The sequence below is a fragment of the Squalius cephalus genome, assembly GCF_949319135.1.
Source record: "Squalius cephalus genome assembly, chromosome: 21".
In the NCBI taxonomy this organism is placed as follows: domain Eukaryota; kingdom Metazoa; phylum Chordata; class Actinopteri; order Cypriniformes; family Leuciscidae; genus Squalius; species Squalius cephalus.
In genome coordinates this window covers 15,341,705-15,365,336 of record NC_137142.1, presented here as the reverse complement: position 1 = coordinate 15,365,336, position 23,632 = coordinate 15,341,705, and the positions used below count along the sequence as shown (strand labels likewise).

General features: G+C 36.6%; 1 protein-coding gene across 5 annotated transcripts; it reads left to right on the top strand.

Moving 5' to 3' along the window:
* Positions 1-2,333: 2,333 nt before the first annotated feature.
* frmd6 (FERM domain containing 6) lies at positions 2,334-23,235 on the top strand. 5 transcript variants are annotated; one of them, XR_013819485.1, is made up of 15 exons: positions 2,334-2,754; positions 12,707-13,039; positions 13,494-13,584; positions 14,419-14,498; positions 14,582-14,658; positions 15,218-15,404; positions 16,393-16,548; positions 16,631-16,696; positions 16,821-16,889; positions 17,007-17,181; positions 17,725-18,033; positions 18,154-18,276; positions 20,453-20,544; positions 20,699-20,790; positions 20,926-23,235. XR_013819485.1 is itself a non-coding variant. In XM_079854643.1 (15 exons), the coding sequence occupies exons 2-15, from the start codon at positions 12,941-12,943 to the stop codon at positions 20,979-20,981; spliced, it is 1,644 nt and encodes a 547-aa protein (XP_079710769.1). In that variant the 5' UTR covers positions 2,334-2,754; positions 12,707-12,940; the 3' UTR covers positions 20,982-23,235. The 5 variants fall into 5 exon arrangements, 3 of the variants coding, with proteins under 3 accessions (XP_079710769.1, XP_079710767.1, XP_079710768.1); XM_079854643.1 differs by having other exon boundaries at positions 20,727-20,790; XR_013819486.1 differs by lacking the exon at positions 20,699-20,790 and having other exon boundaries at positions 2,337-2,754; positions 20,926-21,885; positions 21,925-23,235.
* Positions 23,236-23,632: the final 397 nt, after the last annotated feature.

Here is a 23,632-nt window from a genome sequence, read left to right as displayed (position 1 = left end):
TTTAGATTGTTAGTCTGAATATGTTAATTGATAAAAAGCTGTAGACCACATGACCAAAACTAAGCACATGCTGTAGCGGGTCTTTGACCTTCATGTGTAACTACAATATGTTTCGTCTTCAGTGAAACTGTAATGTCTCTGGACTCTGGACTGCGCACAGAAACCCAAACAGGACCAAATATTTACTTAAATCTTCTCTATTTCCTCCTGCAACATAAACTACAAAACCCCCACTAAAAATACCCGATTAAAAAAAATGTGTTTCCCTGGCCAAACTCTTTATAAGTTATAATTCAAAAACCATGACACAAGTTCTTTTTAACATCAGAACATGATCAATCTGGTTTATGAAAGTGATGATGACAGTAGCTGCCTCACGTCCTTCCTATCAAATTACTACGCAAATATAACATGCTAAAGGATGTTTTGAGTTATGTAAGTTAAAGACAAATATTTTTGATTAATATGCCTCTGTTTAAACAATCAAAAATCATGTCTGCAGCAATCCACTCAATGTAGGTCAATGGTACAAAGCTTTATAGCAGTTAAAGTATTCTGATTAAGTTTTCACATGTTTACATGAGATTGATAAAAACAATTATTAACCTCTGTGCAAAGTTATATCTAATTTTAAACTCCTGTATTGAACTTGTAAAGGCAGCTAACCTGGTAACTATTGCATATGTGCAGGATACTAGAAAATGAATGTTTATGTTGAGAAAAACCACAGGAATTATATCTGTAACTCAGAACCAGACATGCACCCACCCAAAACTGTGTGCACATCAATAAAAAGATATTTTAGACAAATTTAAAACACAGCGAACACGCACATCTGCACAGAAAAAATAATATAAACTCTTTAGCAAAAGCATGAGTAGCACATTTCTGCTTTTAAAGGTGCAGTGAGCGATTTCTCTGATGACTTATACTGATGAGTTAATACTATATTTTTATTTTCAAACACATTACATCTTGTATAATGTCTCTTAAAGGACATTTTTATTAATAGTTGTCATTAATAAAATAAAATTACCTTCATTTTATATTTTCAGTTTTCTTTTTCATTTTAGATGAAGTTTTAGCATTTTCATTATGCTTATATTAGATATGTCTGAATGCGCAGTCATTCGGCTCTTCTCGTTCTCCTCTGATGCCGTTATTGTTTTTTAAGTGCCTGAGTGCAGTGCACTGTGTGATGGTTAACATCAAGGGCTCATCATGAGGAATCTCATAACAACATGTTTGGGCCCTAACATTCATAGCCAATAAACACACACACCAGCAGTGAGTTTGTGTGTTCTCACACTCTTGAGAATCTCACACAGGGTCATGACCTGAAACAGTCTCCATTTGTTCTCCCCTTTAGTTTCCCCTTCACCCCTTCTCACTTAGCAAAGGTGTATTAACTCTAGTGTAAACAATAAACTCTGCAATCGCAACCCGAAAACTTAAGAGTGAGACTAAACCCTAACCCTAATGCCCAAACACAATTCACCACCCTAATCTTCCTAAACTAAACATTGACAAAATTCAGTGGCATATTTATTCAATGGCATATATATAAGTTTTAGACATTTTAATGATAAAAATGACAAAGTTGGGAAAAAGAAAATGCTGCAAATTAAGTCTTTGCTAATTTTCCATACAGTATTTTCAAGTGATCTATGTAAATGATTTGGCAACTCTGCACGGTTATTCCAATCCACTCTCACCCTCAGGTAAAGAAGTTATTTTAAAGAATGTTATGTTAAAAAATATTATAGGGGGAAAATACTATGGAAGTCAAAGGCTACCGTGAACTGTCTGGTCACCAACATTCTTTAAAATATCTTCTTTCGTGTTCAACAAAAGAAAGAAACTTTTACAGGTTGGGAACGACTTGAGGGTGAGTAAATGATGACACCATTTTCATTTTTGGGTGAATTATCCCTTTAAGACTGTTTCCTAACTGTTTAAGTCAGTTATATAAAAAGTAGCCTATATTAGTCTAATTGGATATCCAAAAGTAAGACTGATTACAACCAACTAGCTGTTTGTTGGTCAAACTAGTTCTTAAGACAGTTTTATATGCAACTGGCCATCTTCTCATCACGCGTCGAATGAACCCATTCTACTACAGTGAAGATTTAGTTCATGAATATTAATCCCGTAACGTGACGTTTGCCTAATACGTCTACGTGATTGGCTGCACAACACAAATCCTTCATAGAGAAGGCTTGGTTCATTAATATTAACTTGAATACGTTACTGGACGCTCCGGGAGGGTTACTAAGCAACGTCCACAGGACCTCATTAATATTCATAATGTAAGCCCTCGCTTCAGTAACAGGATTCGTCGGTTCTCCTGCAGGCTGAGGGAAAGGTATGTTGAGCAGCCGTGGACGCTACCAACGTCAGCTGCAGAGGGGTGGTCTTTCGTACACGCTTGGTTAAATGTAAACACCTCGATCGCACAAAGATTTCACAACCGCTGCGTTGCTTTTAAATATTGAGGGAAAGAGACACCGTGTAACAGACGCGTTTCCGGCCGATTCCTTTTGTGTTTGTCACCCCTCCTACACACGGTTGGGAAATTCCCTCCACATGTATAGTGATTTGTGAGTGTTGGGGAGCCCGATGGGGTAGAGTTCGCAGCTCAGGATTATGTGCTAGACTGGCGAGCGCTGTAGAGGAATCAAAGCAAGAGTTACATGGAAGAAGGTGTGTTTGGGAATACTTTGGGAATACGCAGAACTAATGCCACCTAAAAAGGTGAGTTTTTATATTTTAACTTTATTATTTAATCTTTATGGCGGTCAGGATGTACAGAGGGTTTATTCTCCTTGCATTTCCCAAATAACTTATTCTACGTGGCAGCGCTGGCCCGCAAAATCACGCACACGCACACGCACGCACGCACACGCGCGCGCGCACACACACTAGATTCGATGGAGCTTGACCAAAACACAGCAGTGTGTTTGCACTCCTCTTTGTAAATTTACCATGGTAACGAACCATAGTTTACACCAAGAAGCCAGCTACTACAGTTCATGTTACTATAGTAAAACTGTGGTAACTTGGCATTAGCCACCGCTTTCAGAGATGTTTCACTACAAAGTGACACGATTCTAAAAGCATTGTTTCTCTATGGTAACGTTAGTTGATATTGCTTGTAGTATTTTGAGGCAAACTATGATTAACGTTACCATGTTAATTTTTGTAAGGGCTTTTTAAAGCTCAAATCAGTATAACATGGCATCCACTGACCACTGGCTATTTTTGGAGTAATGTGTTGGTACTTGGGTTGGTTTATAGCACCCAGTCAGCCCAACGCGGTAATGTGGAGTTTGGCCAAGTTAAGGTCTGCTGTAATAAGAACCATTGACTGTGTCTCAAAACCTGATGTGTTGCCCACCTAGACTGCATTTTGGAGCATCATTGGCATGCTTACTTCTGTATGGGATCTGAGACCCAGATAAATGTTTTATTTCTCATCTCTCTTAATATTAAAATATTGGCTATTGATATTGAATTTTGCGATAACATTTAATGTTTCAGAAAATGTCTTAAACATGTTATGTAAGTTTGGGATTTCAAAGATTTCACATATTAAACATGAATACATGAAGACATTTTTTGTGTGATTGGTGTACATTGGAACAGGTAATTTTTTATTTTATTTTATTTTTTAATATATTTGATTTATTTATTGTATTTTTCAACAGTGTGTTAAAATTGACCCCAAAATAAATAGAAGGGTTATTACTATGCTGGGGTAGCAATCACTTAGGCTGATTGTCATAATTTTACATAATGTACAACATGGGGACCCCGAACAATCAGGAAGTGATCTCAGTCTCAACAGAACATGCAAGGTTAAATGCATCACAATAGGACATGAATCGGAAAAGTTAATTCTTATTTTCCCTCTCTCTCCTCGTCTCTTCTGTATTCAGGAATGTTCACAATTTCCTCTTTGCGGTCAGGGCGGGTTTAATATTAGCCCGGTGCAACTCTACACCGACCGGGATTTAAGGGTCTCACGTTTATCCTCTCTTGTGTTACAGTGATTTTCTATAAGCACTAAAAATCTTTAATGCGCTTTACACATTGATAGGTTTGTAAGGTTGAACTGTAGGCCTCTGAAACGGCAATCATTCAGTTTACCACCAGGGGGGTCGTTTCCATTGGCCCCTTGACAATAACTCATTGAGAGATTAAATTGTATATTGATCAATTGTATATTTGACTTAGCCTATAGTTTTGTGTTGCTTCTTTAATCTCCGGACTGAAACGGTTTAAGTATTCAATGATCACCCATAATTCACTCAAGTTATGATCACTTTGTCATTTGAATCTCAAATTGTTTGTGATTTTACCCAGAGCGGGATTCCATCCTGCCAGCCAAACGTGTCAAATCAACTTCGTCATTTAAGATTCGTCAGTGTGTTTAGTTAGATGCGGGTTTGTCTGAGTCGGTCTGTAGTCACATCCTGTGTGTGTTCTCATGCCGTGCCCTGAAGAATAATGAGGTCTAGTTTTGCCGGGCATAATGTTAAATTTGCCTTGTGTGTTTGTTTGTGGTGGTTTGGTGACAGGAAGTATTTTCTGCTCTCCTTTGTTTCTTTTCCTTTCCTTTCCTTTTTTTTAACCTCAGGATGTTTTCTTTGCTGAGCTGCCCTTCATTTGTGCGTGTGTTTGTGGGTGTGTTCGTCGTATTTGCCAGAAGGCAGCTAGAATAGATGTTCAAAAAAAGAATTCTCCCCAGAGAGTAAAGATTCCTCTGCCTTCTCTGGCGTAACTTGTCTGTTGTGTGCAAAGCAAACCGCTGTGTGATTACGCGATTCTGGAGAAAATGGCTCATCTGATTACGTCGACTTGGAAATGTCTCTAAAAATACTTGGTCACCATGAAATCAAAATGGACAATTCAAATTTTTATTTTATTTTAAATGATCATTAACAAATCTTACAAATCATAATTGAACAAAATAACTGCCCCTCCTCTTGCAGTGACATCTCATCTCTTCTCTGATGAGGTGTTTAATGGCACGAGGGCAGAACAACCTGTCAATCACATGATGTCGCAGCAATAGCAATCTGACCCAACAATCTAGTTAGTTCCTGATGGACAAAATCAAGTCTGGCCCTACATTTTTTTCTTGTTTGAGAAGCCGTTTCACTCAGATACGTCTAAATAGAAGAGAAGAATGTCAACAAAATAATTGGTCTTTTCATTTAATGGAATTAAATAATTAAAGGATTTAAAGGGATTTACGGGAATAGAGAAAAAGAAATAAGAACGGTAAATGAAGTTCTAGGTCTAATTATGAAGTAATCAATTTAAACTATTTGCAGATAATGTTTTATTTTCAAATATGCACGCATTTACTCTTATTTTTATGTCTGTGTTGAAAACTTGTCACATTCAGTTCTTTGTCTTGTCACATTCAGTTATGAATTACATGAATCATGTAAATGATAGGGCTTGCTCTATCTAAAGATTTTCCTAGTCGACTGTTAGTCATTCATTTAAGCCATTAGTTGATTAGTCGGGGGAGAAATACTAAACCATAATAATGAGTATTTAAAATATATTAGAGCTCCAGTGCGTGCATTGACACCGGCAAACACTGCACTAACTTTTCTGAGATCAGAACGTACACAAAAATAAATAACCTATAATATAATTAACCGCATTAAAAACATAATTTAATGAAAATATTTTCCAAATGTAGGACATAAATATAAATTATAAACAAACAAAATAAATATATAGCAAACTTAAACACTGAAATATCAATGTAAACAAGTTATCTTTACCAACCACTTACTTAACCAACACAAAATAGGTGTAATTTTAAAGCTTAATTTTAGTGTAATTTTTAAGCTTAGAAGCTTGGCTTTACAGTGAATATAGGGAATATGACCATCACTTAACAACAATTTGCAGATATATTAGAAGTGCTTTATTTTCATAGCGTGAAAAAATAACTGCTTTACCTGAAAATGTGATCTGTAAATCATACATAACAGATAGATTTTGGCATAAATTGTTGAAAAGGTCTCAACTTGCAGAATACAATAAGCATATTTGTTTCAGTCAGAGACCAAACTATACCAAGTAAGTATTTGAACGAAAAAGCGCTGCCACCACACGTGTAATGTTTTTGTGGCACATTTGGTTTGTAACTTGGAAACATTAGTAAACCATAGTAGATCACACATCTTCATTTAGAGCAGCTGGTCTCAAATGAGACCAAACACAACATAAGACAATGGAGTGACATGACATGCTGCTTGGCTAAAGCTATAGGACTTCCGGGATCAAGACGCAGTGTTTTCCATCGTCATTTGAAAGTTCAACCTATTGAAACTTATGGGTGTGTATAGTGAGGGATGATGTGTAGAGAGTAGAGACCAATCAGACACTGTTTTAAAGCTGGAGCGTGATCTGGGGCCAGTTGCATAAACTTAGCCACTATGTTAAGACTGTGCCTTAAGAACTAATTTGACCGCTAGAAATTAGTCAAGAGGTAACCAGTCTTTCTTTTCTGATTCAAATGAGACCGATCTACCTTTTTATGTAACTGACTTTAAAAAGTAAGCACCAGTCTTGAAGAAAATAAATTAGATGACTTACTTTTAAAGGACAAGTTCGGTATTTTACACTTAAAGCCCTGTTTACAGATCGTTTCTGATGAAATAGAACGGTTGAGATAAAAATGTGGACACATGCTGCTGTCCCGAGAATTTTAGGTTTATTTCGCTTCCCCCCCCACCTACACAATGGCAGCCTATGGGCACTGGAACAATCCTTCATAAAACGCATTAAACTTTCGTTTACAAAGACGTGAAACTCACCGAGTGGTCAGGGGTGTTCACTGATATGCTCACAAAAAAATCGCTGAAAAAGATGCTTTCCAACAGGTGTTTTACCATTCGTTGTAAAACTGTGGACCTATTTTTCCAAACGTCTCACACCCGTAGATTCTTCCGTTGAGAGCTTGAATAATAAACACTCCAGCCCAGTTGGTGGCGATAATGCACCTTTGCCAATTACAAGCAAACCACTGGCATTTCATTGAATACACAGAAGAAGCAGAAGAAGAAGCGGCGGAGTAATACCGTACCTCACACAGCCCATCCAATTCAAGTCAATGGAGGAGACAAAAACTACGATAAAACCTGTTGGAAAGCATCTTTTGCAGCGATTTTTGTGTGAGCATATCAGTGAACACCCCTGACCACTCGGTGAGTTTCACGTCTTTGTAATCGAAAGTTTAATGCGTTTTAGGAAGGATTGTTCCAGTGCCCATAGGCTGCCATTGTGTAGGTGGGGGGGAGAAGCGAAATAAACCTAAAATTCTCGGGACAGCAGCATGTGTCCACATTTTTATCTCAACCGTTCTATTTCATCAGAAACGATCTGTAAACAGGGCTTTAAGTGTAAAATACCGAACTTGTCCTTTAAGACTAGTCTAAGCAGTTTATGCAACCGGCCCCAGCAGGAGCTCAGATTGACAGCTCTTAATTTACCATAAGCCATAGGAAACAGCGCTGGGAGATCATGGAGCATAAAACGTTGTGTTGGAAATCGCACTCTTCTTCTGTGAACAATTTGGACATTTCTAATTATTGTTGGGACTTGTCCCCCTTAATTTTCTATAGTGGTTATGGCCCTGAACATAAAGGTTGCAGCCAGGTTGAATCTAGATAGGCCACCTAAATAGAGCTGTTGAGAAAGACATTAAAATCCAGGTTAATAATTGTTTTTTTCTAAAAAAAAAGGTTGTCAAGAGATTGAGCTTCCGTATACACCTACGTGAGCATGACTTCATGATCTCCCTCTTCATGAACATGCTGTGTGATTGAAGAAACTGTATCTCCCACCTGACCTGACATGTTTTTTTTTTTTCTAACAGTTTAAAGAAAGCATGCGCTTTGATTGGCTGTCTCAGTTGCAGTGTAGGAGTGGTTAAGATGGATTAGTTTCCCGGCTCGCTTGGATGGGTTAAGCTGACACTGCTATTGTTTGTAGGTTTGTTGTTATTGCATGTGCAGCATCCTAGTCCTTTTAATGTGGTGTGTATGTAGTTCTTTGTGTTGCCTTGCCTCTCCAACAGCTGTGTTAACATCATCCTTGTGTCAGAGTATGTTGTCTAAAAGCTCTATTTGAATGTATGGAGGTATACTGTAACACATTAGTCTCTGTGTAAAGACTCATTTAATATTATTAATGAACTTGAAAAGAATTTGTATTGGTTGAAAAATGGTTATACATAATAACAATGAAGAAAAAGGCTGTATAAAAAATTAGGCCTATACAATACTTTAGGTTCAGTGTCTTGCTTGGGTTTTGGTGCCTAATATCCAGATTCAGCCCGCAGCTTTTGTGTTTAATACATCATTAACTTTTGAACTTTTAAAGATGTTTTTAAGTCAAAGTAATCTGATGATCCATATACTTAGAATCACTTTATCACACAGCGCTGCAGTGTGTCGATGGCTTAAAAACAACCTGAAACCATAAAGCTTTTGTATATGATATTCTAAATCTTTTAAAAGGTCATTTGTTCTTGAGATGGCAAAGATGAATTTTTAGCACCCATTCTCCAGTGAGTTTCACAAGATCCTTCAGAAATCATTCTAATATGCTGATTTGGTGCTCAAAAAACATTATTATCAACGTTGAAAACCGTTGTGCTGCTTAATATTTTTGTGGAAACCGAGATACATTTTGTCAGGATTATTTGATGAATAGAGTTCAGTTCAAAACAACAGCATTTATTTAAAATAGAAACATTTTGTAACATTATGATTGATTGTCTTTACTGTCACTTTTGATCAATTTAATACATCCTCGCTGAATAAAAGTAGTATTCATTTCTTTAAAAAAGAACAAAAAAAAAAGAACGGTAGTGTTCATGACATAGATTGAGATGTTTATGGGGACTAAGTATGTCTTTTATTTTGTCTTTTAAAGTTTTAATTAAAAAAGCATCTTAATGCTCAAAGACACACACACACACACACACACACACACACACACACACACACACACAAAATGACTCTATGATCTTTTTTCAGTAATTATTCTGACAGGTGTGGTTTAAAATGGTTTAACCTGAAATTAGGTCATATTGAAAGTCATCTATGCGTTTACTCCATCCACGGTTGATCTAGAGATCTTATGGTTACGTTTTACTACAATGTAAAAAATGTTACTGTTGTTTACTTACTGATAATCACTCTCCATTTCCAGCCATGTGCAAAGCATGCTGGGAACTAACAATGCTTTCTAAATAAAACCGCAGAATTTAGCTAATTCTCTTTATCAGTTCTTCAATTCAAGCCTCAAAACTGTGTATGTTTCCTTAAAAAAATTTGGAAAATGTATCTCTTGGTTTTATTAGTGAAATGTTCTCAATATTTTCAATAAAACACTGAACCACAATTTTTTTAATGAAATATACACAATATTTTTAATTATCACCTTAATTGTTTTAATGAACATTACAAGATTCATCATTTTTTTACAGGGTACTACTGGTTAGGCTATATTATAAAAAGACATTTGTAAAAATCTCTGCATAGTTAGTTACAAAGCACAGTACAATTCAAAAAATATTTTTTCTATATCTGGTCCATTTTACTTTTATTTAATTTTATTTGCCCTAAATTTAATTTGGAAGAGGATTAGCCTACAGCTGGATTATTGCAAAACATATTGCATATTTAAAACATTACTACTATTCCCAATGGCAAAAAGTGTCCCAATTTATCAACTTGAATTCACCCTATAAGTAATAACAGTTAAGCTGTATCATAGTTGGCAGAAAACATAAGTGTATCAAATCACCACAAGTTGGACTGTTTACTACACCTGTTTAATAGACTGACTCCAGATTCTTTTTTTTATCCTTTATTATTTTGGATTAATGCCAAAGGCTTTCCGGATCTTTTGTGTTATGTTTAAGTAGAACAAATCTGCTTTCCTCAATGATTTTTCTACAGTGAATTTAATAACAGGTGTACAGATTCAGATGCTGTAAGACCAACTACTCCTCTGGTTGTGTCTTCTACTGTGGCATGAAGAAACAGTTCAGTGCATGTGAAAAGGGGAATGTGTCTGGGATTAGAATCACACTAAATAACTGTGGACCAACAGTGTCTGAGCAGGTCTGGACATGCGGATTCCACCTATCGGTGGCATTTCCTTACCACTCATTCTACCATGCTTGCTTAGTTGCTTTCTTTTTTGCTAGATCTTTCTTAGTAAAATTTCCTCCACTTTGCTAGAAGGGCTTTCTGTCTGCATTGGTTCTAAATGTTTCCTTTCCAAGAGGTAAAGGCGCAGTGGATGATGTAAGAGTGCTTGTAAAAGCTAAACCCCAGCACTTCAGCAGTCGTCTTTTAAGATAAGGTAAGATTTGATCCCTTGAGGCAAAACAAGCTTTTACAGCGGGATGACAGGGATGACAGGCGTAACATAGACCTTAATACTGTAGCAAATTATAACAGTCTGTGACGGGAACCTTTATACTTATGTGGGTTTTATTTGTCTAAAAAAAAATCCAGGAAGTTTCTCCTTCCTTTCAGCAAAGAAATGGCGCACATAACGTCACGCATAACGTCACACATCCTGACAAATTGTGGAATCATGCGATCCTCTCTTCCATTCTGTTTTCATCCTACTTAGCAATGCCAGATTAAAATGGCCTCAAAATGTAACTTTGATGAGTCACGTCACATATTATATGATTTTGTGGCCGTTATTGACCCGTTTGCCTGCTTGGCTTCAACTATTAGTGCATGCAATGTTTCTAGAAACCTGTTAAAGTCGATCCCTTATGAACTCCTAACCATAATATGAAAAGCCAAAATCCACGTCATTGTCATCTGATGTATGCATATGAACATTACACATCTGAAGTAAGTGCAGCAGAGTGTGTGTGTGTGTGTGTGTGTGTGTGTGTGTGTGAGAGAGAATCAAAGGCCTCTATTGTTGGAATGAGAAGCAGATGTTGGGTGGAATTCTCCTGACTGCTGCACATTTTCCTTTTCTTTCTGTCTCTCTCTCATGCAAAGTCTTCTCGCTACTCCATTTTGCATTTTGCCTGATTTTTTTCAAAATATACTTATATTTTTTCTTTTATTATTACAATAGAAAAAGCTTTAATAAAGTCCAGCCAAGAGAGCTGAGAAAATGTTGTAGCAGTTTATGCAGTTCCACAAACTACAAAGAATATTTTAATATCAATTCGTGGAGCAATATGGCAGCAAAGAAAATGATTTACATCTATGTTTGAAGTAATGAGGTTAATTTATTCTGCTGTAAAACTAAAACCAGGACTAAACTGACTTCCATTTAGTTGATTTTTATTTTTTGGCCTATTTTATAGATAGAGTGAGGTTTAAGGTAATCCATTCTTGATATGTTAAGCTTACATTCAAACATATGTCAACTTGATCAAAGTAAGTATATTTCTGCAAATGTTAGTTTATATACACACTAAGGAAATATGTTTGAAAATAACATGTAATATTCCTTTAAATTTGATATGGCCTATTTGTAGTAATTTGAGATGTGCTCGTATCACAGATACTGATGGAGACAGAGATAGTGAGATGGCAGTCTTTTAGTGTTTCATGTCTGTGTAGGCAGATGTTATGTCCCAAAATATCTAAAATCACTGAGAGAGTTGTTGAACCCTAACATGAGTTCAAGTTTGTGACATCAGGTAAGAACTTAAAACGGAAAACTAGTCTGTAGAAAAAAGTAACTTGGCCTGAAGATTAATAACATTTATTTAGGCTAAATTAATATTGTATTTGTGTTTGTCAAATTACCTTTATTTTATAGCGCCTCATACAATACAGATTGTTTCAAAGAAGCTTTTACTGTGATCAACAGACAAATAATTCAATAATGCAAACATAGTTCAATTCGGCTGTAATGCAGCTCAAAAAAAAAAAAAAAAGTGTCATTGTTCAGCTGAAGTCAATTCAGTGTTTTTTCAGTTCCATTGTAAAGATCATCAATTATTAAATGAGTTCAATTCTGCTTTAAAACAGCTCTACAGAAAACATTGATGTCATCATCCAGTTCATTTCAGTTCTTGTCAAATAGTGTCAGTGCAGTCAGATCAATAATAGTGAATATCGTTTGCCATGTTGTTACGCAGAATGTTTTTAATATTGTTATGGACTGTTTAATCTACAAAAAGAGAAAATGAAATGATTTCAACACTTATCAATATTACATGTCTGTGCGTTTATTTGATAAGCAGCCATGTAATAAGAGGGATAATGTACAGTTATCGTGGACAGTAACTTTAATGTTTATATAAGCTTTATGACCAGCTGACAGTACATTATACTTGACAAAAGATGCTGTAATGCTCAAAATGAGCAATAAAATGATAGAAAGAAGTGACAAATTTGTAGTGCGCCATATTTTCTACCCAGATATAAATGCAGAGTACAGAATGTGAGTTTTGTCGTGTGGAATGTACACACAACTGTCCTTCACTATCAAAAACAGCTTTCCTTGTTTTCTGTTTTGTGAATAAAAAGAGATTTATCTCGTCTTATGTGTTCCCTTCAAGATCCAGTAAATTATAGCTGTGTAATGTTTCAGTGAAATATTTGGAGAGCTGCCTGCCAGTATGCAGTTGTACGCCTGTTAAAATCATTTATTTTTGTCTTTCTGTCTTTTTCAGAGTCTGACGGTGGATCTGCTGTGTGTTTGTGTGGTGTGACTGTTGATGCAAGAGAAACTGTTGGTTTGAAACAGTTGTGAGGTTTAAGTTCTCTGGTCGCAGGATCGCGTGCATGTTTTTTTTTTTTTATGTGTGTGTGTGTGTCTAAATTATCTAAACCCATTGTGACTGGGAGGTGCTCAGGGGTGGAGCTCCAGTGAGGGGCACGAATCTACAGGCTGCAGCCTCTTAAAGATGAGCAAACTGACTTTCCACAATAACAAGATGATGCAGGACCGCCGGTGTGTGTGTGTGTTCCTCCCGAATGATGAAACGCTCAACGTAATAGTCAGTGTAAGTACAACTCCATGCACTCAATGACACACACACCAGTGGCGATTGCACGGAAAGCACAGCTTCTCCCTTGATTTCATAAAAAATGTGGCAATTACAATTATCTTTATCTATTTGAATCATATGCAAAGATTGTTTTTGATAGACAACATGCTCTAAACGTCATTTAGGGTCCCGCTCCGATGTTGCATCCCGCAAGGAGCATCCTGAGCTCTTCCTGATCACTATTAAATATTGTAAAAATACAGCTCTATTTTTTTTTTGTTGAGTAATTTCATGGTTTAATAGAGTTTGAGAAGCTGCTTTTTTGAGTACTATAACAGACATCAAAATAATATAAACAAAATTCCATTGAAAAGTGAAACCTGTTCCGCCACTGAAAAACACACACTAAATCCTTCCTTTCTCTGTAATACAGGTGATCTCTCATACTTTCTCTGTTCTTCTCTCTCAGGTTAAGACTGTGTGTCAGGAGTTGTTGGTGCAGGTCTGTGATCTGCTGAGATTGAAGGACTGTCATCTGTTTGGCCTCAGTGTTATTCAGAGTAAGACACACACAACTACACACACACACACACACACACACACACACACACACACACACACACACACACACACACACACACACACACACACACACACACACACACACACACACACACACACACACTTATCATTTATAAGCTGTTTTCCTCATGGGAACCAAAAAATGTCCCCACAAGGTCAAAGAGTTCTGATATTGCCATCCTTGGGGTTTCAGGTCTGTTGTATCACTCTGTGTTGTGCCTTTTTCTTTTTTCTTTCTTTATTCGTTTATTTCAGGCAATGGCACAGAAAAGTACAAGGTAGACAAAATATAGTTAAGTCATATAGTGCAAAAACAGAATATACAGTATTTAAATATGACTATCAAATTCTGCCTGAAAGGGAGTGGGAAGAAGACAACTTATTTAATCCCACCCCAGTTCCCCATTTAGTGATTAATACATTGAGCTTCATTGTTACTTTGCTCACGGATTATTTACAAATGTTATATCATGGTGGCGTTACCACAAGTAACAAGTAATTATTATAACAACAGTTTATACCAGCCTTTATTCTCTTCATAAAATAACTTCAACTCAAATAATAATGTTTTTTTCTCCATTTATTCCTTTAATTATTACATTTTTGGGATAATATATGGTCTGGCAATTTTATTATTGCATTTTTTGCTTTGCATTGGGGTCTTGATCACCCTGTCAAGGTTTATTTTGCTGTAATTAATTACTGGATGCTGTTTGTAGTTTTCCCACATTATCCATTACATATATACACAAACATTAAAGACCTAAATGCATGTACGTTTCTATGTATTTTATGTGTGCTTTTTCTCCTAGATAATGAACACATATATATGGAACTGGGACAGAAACTGTCAAAATATTGTCCAAAAGAGTGGAAACGGGAAGCCAGCAAGGTATCATGCAAGCAGAGTTTGATTTTCTTGGGGGAATCTTTTGTTGTTGTTGCACGCTTTGACAGAATTCTTACCAACTGCAGGGAATTGACCAGTTTGGACCTCCAATGATCGTTCACTTCAGAGCACAGTATTATGTTGAAAATGGAAGACTTATCAGGTGAGACATCTACACATCTACACTACCGTTCAAATGTTTGGGGTCAGTAAGATTCTTTTAGTTCTTTTATTCAGCAAGCATGCATTGCGTTGATCAAAAGTGACAGCAAATACATTGTTACAAAAATTCTATTTCAAATTTATTCTTTTAAACTTTCTATTCATCAAAGAATTCTGGGGAAAAGTATTAAGGTTTCCACAAAAAATATTACAATATTGATAATAATAAGAAATGTTTCTTAAGCACCAAATCAGCATATTAGAATGATTTCTGAGGGATCATGTGACACTGAAGACTCGAATAATGATGCTGAAAATTCAGCTTTACCATCACAGGAATAAATGACATTTTATAATATATTACAACTGAAAACAATTATTTTATTGTAATAATGCTTCACAATATTACTGTTTTTACTGTATTTTTGATCAAATTAAAAGCAGCCTTGGTGAACATAAGAGACTTCTTTCAAAAGCAAAAATCGTACTGACCCCAAACTTTTAAACATTCAAAAAATGTCTATAGAAAAATGACTGAATATGTTCTATATGTGTTTTAGCGATCGCATGGCACGGTATTATTACTATTGGCAGTTGCGGAAGCAGGTACTGCAGTCTCAATGCATCCAGAGAGAAGAGGCTTATTTCCTTCTGGCTGCATTTGCGCTGCAGGCTGACCTGGGAAACTTCAAACGGAACAAACACTTTGGTGCCTATTTTCAGCCGGAAGCTTATTTCCCCTCCTGGGTAAGTCTGCACAGCACCCCATTAAACTGCTTCCTGATGAACCATTATGCTGATCAAGCTTGTTAAACGTGTGTTCGCTCCGACCGCCCTCTGTGTGTGGTTTATGGGCTGCACTGTGTTGTCCCTAAATATTTCAGCAACATTGAATAGAGCGTTTTGTAGAAAAAAAACAAACATTTTATTCATCAGTGCATGTAGGGGATTGATGTTAAAAATAGTTGAAAGCTTTTAGAGAGAATCTTGGGTGCATTAGCTTCAGGCTTGCTGAGCTGTGCTATCATCTGGACACACATGGTGTGATGCGCTCTTCACTGCAGGATGGTGCAGTCAGAGATAGACTGTGCTGTAGAACTGGCAGATTACAGAGACTGCTGACAGCACTGTGCTGAGGATTCTTGTGTTCAGGGACATCACTGTAGCCAAGGCTGACAACTAGGACTAAATCTGTGGTATATTTGTATAAATCCAAATATATATATATATATATATATATATATATATATATATATATATATATATATATATAATTTTTTTTTTTTTTTTTTTTTTTTTTAATTACTAAATTATAAATCTTTTTTGATTGTTTTGATCTCTAGTAGGCTATTCCATCTACATTTGCATTTAGCCTAAATATAGGCTACTGTAAGATTGGAAGTGTATTTTCTTGCCCCTGAAATACATTTTGAAATATATTTACATTGAGCTGCACTAATACACATATTTAGCATATATTTAAAATATATTTTGGTTAGAAAAAAGAATTCTGTATGGGATGCTATAGGTAAGGTTATCTGCAATTGATGAGTGAACTGAGAAAATGTTATGTATGTATGTGTGTGTGTGTGTGTGTGTGCATATATATACATACATACATACATGCATACATGCATACATACATGCAGTTATCAACCATACCGGAAGTCACGTACCAGTAAATTTATCAGTCAAAAGGTGAGCTATATTATTATTTCGGTTTTCTCTTTTCTAGGTAATTTCTAAGAGAGGATGTGACTATATTCTCCGTCATATTCCGAACATGCACAAAGAACAGTTTGCCCTTACAGCATCAGAGGCCCAGCTGAAGTACATAAAGGAAGCAGCGCTCTTGGATGACGTGACTGTTCATTATTACCGCCTTTACAAGGTCAGAGAAAAACTATTGACAGTTTGTATAAGTGCACATGCTGTGTGATTTTGAACATAATGAAAAATGTTCTTTCTGTCAGGATAAGAAAGAGTTAGAGGCCTCTTTATCTCTGGGACTGACCTTACGTGGGATTCAGATTTTCCAGGTATGCTGTTTGAACACTTACTGAGTGAGACTGTACTGCAAACTTGCAAAAAAATACTGTTCTTTTTGAATATATATATTGTGCATTTCTATGTTGTGATGGTTCAATTTGATTTTTTTTTAAGAATGTGGGAACTGTCAGGCAACTCTTATATGATTTTCCCTGGACCAATGTCGGAAAACTGGTGTTTGTGGTCAGTATTACAGTACTTTATTAGTATGATTTAAATGTCAAATGTATAATTCTGTGCTATTAGGGTCACTGTTTACATTTCAGATGAATCAACCTTTGACCCGTTTCCTTTCCACAGGGGAAGAGGTTTGAGATTCTTCCCGATGGTTTGCCTTCAGCCAGGAAGCTCATCTACTACACAGGCTGTCCTCTGCGTTCACGACACCTCCTGCAGCTGCTCAGCAACAGCCACAGATTGTATATGAACCTACAGCCTGTGCTGAAACAAGTTCGGCGACTTGAGGAAAATGAAGGTATCTTACAAATATGCACAATACGGTAACAGGAACGTTTCCTAAGTTAATAATTGAAATGTACATGAAATCTGTCGGCATATACTGTATGTACATGAAAGTTATTGTCATATACTGTACATATAAAATAAAACATAATTTATCTAGTTGAAAAACTTAAAGTAAACGTAAATTAGAAATGTTGCATTGGCAATAAACTGAAATAAGCTTAAGTTGAAGAACTAAAATTATTAACTGGAAATAAATACAATTTAAAAGCTAAAACTGAAATAAAATATATAAAAAAATAAAAATGACGCACAACGAAATGGCTAAAAATGAAAGTAAAATGATCATGAAAACCAAAATTATAACAATAAATACTAATTCAAAATATTGATCAAATTAAATAACACTGACTTTACACACGTGACACAAGATAATGAATATCAACAAAGTCATTCTCATCAGCATGAGTTTTTTTGTCATGAAATTATTATTGTTTTGTTTTGTTTTGCAAAGGACCTGGAGTATATGGTTGACATTATTAAACTGTGTTCTCAGAAAAGAAGCAGTACAGGGAGTCGTATATCAGTGATGCTCTGGAGGCGGACATGGATCATTTGGAGCAGCGTTCACGTGCCAGCGGCAGCAGTGCTGGCAGCACGTCACGACCCAATCCCTTCTCACGACACTCCACCACAAGTCATGGCAGCTCCCGCACATCCGGCGTCGACACCGACAGTTTCCGAACCCCTACAAACACACCCCACCGACCGCTGAGAGCACACTCGTCTTCCAACACCAGTCATGCCAGCACACACACGTCTGGCATCGAGAGCAGCAGCAAGGAGCACTGCCTGGATGAAGACGGTAAGAGACAGTTAAATGGCAACTCAAAGACTCATTACATTAGTAATAACAGTATCAATAATAAATGCTGTATGATAAAATGGCTGCATTGATCAAATCTTTGTTTGTGTTTTTCTTAAGAGATTGAGATGCTGGTTGATGATCCAAAAACTTGTGAAGATCTTCATGATTTAGAACTCAGCCAGGAACTATGTATCCACATTACAGAGGACATGCTGTCAGCACAGAACAACGGATGCTCCGGTATGCATACAGGTTATGTTATGTTAATAGTTTAGGCTTGATGCATTAACTTGAAAAAGTGACGGTTAAGAATCTGACATTGTTACAAAACTATTGTTTTAAATAAACGCTGTTCTTTTGAACTTTCTATTAATCAAAAGAATTATCCATTTCCACAAACATATTAAGCAGCTCAACTGTTTTTAACACTGGTGCTCAAGAAACATTCCTTCTCATGATCAAATCAGCATATATATATATATATATATATATATATATATATATATATATATATATATATATGTAAGTAGTCAACATTTGAAGTGGATCAAAAAAGTTAATCAAAGTTGTCCTAAGACAAGAATGGGTATTGTTCAAAATTCATGTTTAACTTTGATGAAAGGTTTTGATCCACTTCAAATGTTGACTACTGTGTGTGTGTGTACATGTGTGTGTGTGTATATATATATAGGGTACAACGGGGCTAAAGGCACACCTTAAGAAAAAAACATTCCCAAAGTGTTTGAATGCAGAAAAAATATATATGTTTGTATTGAACATTGATGGAGGAATAGATTTTGTGTGAAAATAAACCATAAAAGTGGTTCATTTTGTTTAAAAAACATAAATATTTGAGGTGGCAAAGTGGGCTTTTTACTCCACACACGTGGCAAAAGGCACATGGTATTTATACAAATACTTTAGCTAAAATATGTTTTAATAATGTTCTAAACAATCACTTTAGCCAAGTTACACCAGTCTTCTGTTTATTTTGATAAATAAAAAAGTTTTTTTTTGTTCAATAAATATACTGTCATTAAAATGTTAATATAACAATATATTTAAAAAAATACAGAAACTAAATTATTTAAAAAAGTAAAGATTCTGAAAGCACTTAATTTAATATAGATTCACAGTAGTAACAATAAATTATATTTTATCATTTGATATGATTAATATCATATTTTTTTAAATATGATTGTTTCATTCTGAATATGGACACCCAACTTAATATATGATATTTACCATCTGAATCTAACCATGTCATGTCAACAAATGGAAAAGTCAGCTAGATATTTATTATCATGTTAATTACTGTGACTTTCGCCCTGACAGCAGATAAGCTTTTTACCCCAAATACCATACTTTTACATATTTTTCCGTTATTGTTTATTTACCTTGAACAAAACTGAATACCATTAAGTTGACCTTTGTCTCAAAATATTAATTTTATTGATTCTCATTTGCTACTTAAATCTACAACATTTAAAAAAAACATCAAATATTAGATCAAATTAGCACTGAATCAACTTTGCGCTGCTGCCTGCGATCGGGTCAAAGATCAGACAAATTTTCACGTGCATCTTGAAAAGACGATGTTTCGGAAAGTGCTGCGGTATGTTTTTGTGCCATCTAGTGGTTTAGAGGAAAATCAAATCAAAGGTGCCTTTTCCCCCACGGTGCCTTTAGCCCTGTTGTACCCTATATATACGCACAAACACACACCATGATGCAAATGATCGCAATGCAGAACAATGTGTTTTAAAAAAAAACGATGTGTTTTTGTGAGATTTACCCACAGTGCCAAGAATAGAATACAGAACACCTCTTTTAATTAGTGGGTTAAGGTTTAACGACCACACCTGTTGCTGACAGGTGTGTAAATACAAGCTGTGTCATTTCTGGAGGCATTAGCTTTAGATTGAGTCAATCTGTGACCTTTCAGTGCCAAGTCAGTTTGTCAGTCAAATTCTTGCTGTCCTGGAACTTCCCAGGGTGAATGAAGGGCATGGCGTAGGACACTTTTAAATGATGATTTCTAGACCTTGAAAAGTCTTTGGACATTGATAAATTCCCCAAAGCCATGGCAATTTTTACAGTGCTAAGGAAATCACTGTTCAAAAAGTGTGAGAATCCAAATTCAAGCAGTTTACTTAATTGAGAAAGGCTTGAAGGCAGAGGTGTTTTTATCAACTACTAGTTTTGGTACTGTGCACCCTAGTCAAGTCACCTTTATTTATATAGTGCTTTTTACAATACAGATTGCATCAAAGCAGCTTCACGGTGATAACATGAAAATAATACAACAAAATTTGTTTCTAGTCTGTAGTCTGACTAGTACAGTAACCTTCAAGTGAGAAAGAATGATTATGTTAATGATGTATGTGTATGTTGTATACGTGTTTGTGCTTTTCAGGGTTAGTGGTGAAGGAAGTCGGTTCTTCCACATCCAGCTCATCAGAGACCATAGTGAGAATGAGAGGCCAGAGCATCGAGTGTCTCCCTCAGGTGCAACTATACACACACAAACACTCAATGCATAACAGCTGTTGAACGACACTGTCTCAAGTTCTCAACCGCTGAAGTTAAACCGAGGACGTCAACTCTGCATTTTGAGCTGTATCATTCTTCTGTTGAGTAATTCTGTAATCTCTTTTAACAGTGCTGGTAACCCCACTTCCTCTTAACAGTATTTGTTTAGGGCAGCCTTACCCTACACCCAACAGCATTGTCGTTTCTCATCTGTGAATTCATGTGAGTGTACAGCTAACCGCTCTCTGAGATTTTAGGGTTAGTTGAGAGTTAGTGTAGTCGGTGATTTCTGTGTTTTAATGCGGCTTGTTGGTTTCCTAAGTGCTGACGTTGGTTTTGTTGTCTTTGTTTTATTAGACGGCGATGGGCAGGAAGGGCCAGAGCTCCACAGACCGCCACAGCCAATCACTTGACGACGTTCGTCTGTTCCAGAGGAACTGTCAGGAGTGGGCGGAGCTTTGCCAGGACACCGCACATAGCTATACGTTCGGCTGCGAGCCAGACCTCGGGGACCCGGTCGGCTGTGGGTACCAGGGACTTGCGGATCAGTGCGCCGGGATCCGGAATAACCAGCACACGTTTCCCATCAAGAGAACCAGCAAGTATTTCTCTCTGGATCTGGACAGAGAAGATCTGACCACAGACCACATGACCACTGAAGCAGAACCAGAGTTCGTGGTGTAACGCAGAGAGCATTGAAAAGAGCCCCAGAACAAATTATGAATTACAGGATGTTATTATTGAAGGGATAGTAAACGGAAAAACATAAATTATGTGATTAGTTACTTACTCTCATTTCGATACAAACCTGACGTTCTTTCCTCTGTGGAACACAAAAGAAGAAATTCAGATGACTCTGTTGGTTGCATTTTTCCATGCTGTTACGATGAAAAAGAATGCAAAAGCATCATAAAAGTAGCCTTGTGTGCTGTAGACCTTATTCCGGGTAGCGCTATTTCTTTCTTTTTTGAAAGAAATGAAAACAAGGCTGTATTGGATTGGATTGGGTACAAATGGATTGTACTCTTGTTTTACACCATTCAAAACACTACACTACAACACACTACACTACAAGTCCATGAAACAGTTTTGAAAGTTGTGAGTTTGATCTAGGTGTGCTCTAGGACAGCGCAATCTTTTACAGCCTCGTTTTCATCTGTGTTAAATGTATAGTCCATCCAAAAATGATAGTTATGTCATCATTTACTCACCCTCATGTCATTCCAAACCTATATAGTTTTCTTTCTTCTGTGGAACACAAAAGAAGATATTCTGAAGAAAACATTCTTCATTTGGAACATTTGGAATGACATGAGGGTGAACTGTTTTTTTTTTTTATAATTTTTTTTTTTATAGGTGAACTGTCCTGTTATATTCAATATGGTGTTTACCCTGACTAGGGTCTATAGTCATACGATAGCTTTTATGGATTTATGGTTGTATCTTTAGGAGTTTGACAGTCCTATCTACCATTTAATTTCATTGTATGGAAAAGAGCAGCATAAAAAATCTGATAAATGATTCTTTTGTGTTCCACATAAGAAAAAAAGTCATACAGGTTTGGAATGACATTATGGTGAGTAAACGATGACAATTTTTCATTTTTGGGTGAACTATCCATTTAAGGTCATCTAGTACGTGTGTGTGCGCGCGTGTGTATCCAAAACGAGCAAGAGAATCTGCACCATCCTAATGCCAAAACACTAAAATCTAGAAAAAGCTGCCTTACCAAAGTATCCATGTTTATGTGTGTATGTGTGTGCTGCCCTAAATAAACCTTCAGTGCCTTGAATTCACTATGCAGGTTCTCAGAACATAAACTAAAGTTTCTGCACTCCTGTTTACTTCCACCCTCATTTCTAAGGAAACGCCCCAGTCTTGTCTCCCAGAATAACACTAAACCTAATGAACTTTTTGGGATTGTGGCCACCGAATCATGTGAGCATCATAATCAGAGGGCCCTATGCCGGGGTGTGCCGCCCCGCAGGATAAATGACTGATGGGATTTCAAGCCGCCGCGGCTCTTGTTTAAAGACGTTTGCACACAGCTGATACTGATGCTGATCGGGTCAAGTCTTCCATAGACCTTCCTTTAGAGGTTCCCATTTTCTTTATCTGTCTGTTGACTGTTTATTTGTCTAACTGGAAGTTTGTCTTTATTATATAGTTTTATAAAGAATGACTGCTGTGTGTGTGTGTGTGTGTGTGTGTTTTAATGGTGTGTTGCCTGTCAGTATTAAGCTGTTAACGGGAGACAGTATTAGAAACTTTATGTAAAGGTTGCAACATGCAGTTCTTCCATCTAAACAAGAAAGAGAGTGTGTGTGTGAACAGTAGGGGAGGTAGACACTAAACATGAAGAATTTGCATAGATCAGTGCAGTTAGACATGGAAACCCACTTCTAGTTAAATGCTCCTCATTGCATGGGTGGTTTGAAAGGCTTTGAATGAACAGCACTTAAAAGCTCATGTGCATGTGGGTCTTGGTGTCATGACTTAGTGCGTTCTGCTGAACACTAGTACAGTACATATAGATGCCCTGACCCGTCTTCACATTCATCTCTCCTTCCCCTTTGAAAAGCAGCAGTGAATCTGAAATGGCCAAACTGTCTAATAATTTTGGTTGCTGTTGGATTTCATGGTGACTGAACACTTGCATCGGTTCTGCTTGCAGATAACAGCCGATCACACATGGACTCCATGTATTGTTTACCCTTTATGTTTGCAGCTAGACTTTGTCCTTTCTGTGAAAGGAATTTCCTATGTGAAAATGAAATTGTTTTCCCCAGTTCCTTTGCAGACCCATTCGACTCTGTTCTCTCATGAAAGTGTATTCTGTGCCTTGCAGGTGCCAAAGTCCTCAAATGTTTGCAATAAAAGGTACCTTCATTTGTAATTAAATCTGTTCTGTATTTGTGTCCTGTTTTGTGTGCAGCATTTTGATGAAATGTACTTTATAAGTGCTCCATAACATCTCATGATTCGTTCCTTGTCTGATGAAGGTCTATACATCTGACACAATAGTTTCAAGTTTCCCATAATCCTCTTTAATTACCCTGATAAA

Bases quoted from the DNA above. Each gene is read 5' to 3' on its own strand.
- frmd6 (XM_079854641.1), top strand. From the start codon at position 12,941: ATGAGCAAACTGACTTTCCACAATAACAAGATGATGCAGGACCGCCGG. The intron at 16,549-16,630 runs GTCAGAGAAAAA...TCTTTCTGTCAG, and splicing joins ATTATTACCGCCTTTACAAG to GATAAGAAAGAGTTAGAGGC. The intron at 17,182-17,724 runs GTATCTTACAAA...CTGTGTTCTCAG, and splicing joins GCGACTTGAGGAAAATGAAG to AAAAGAAGCAGTACAGGGAG.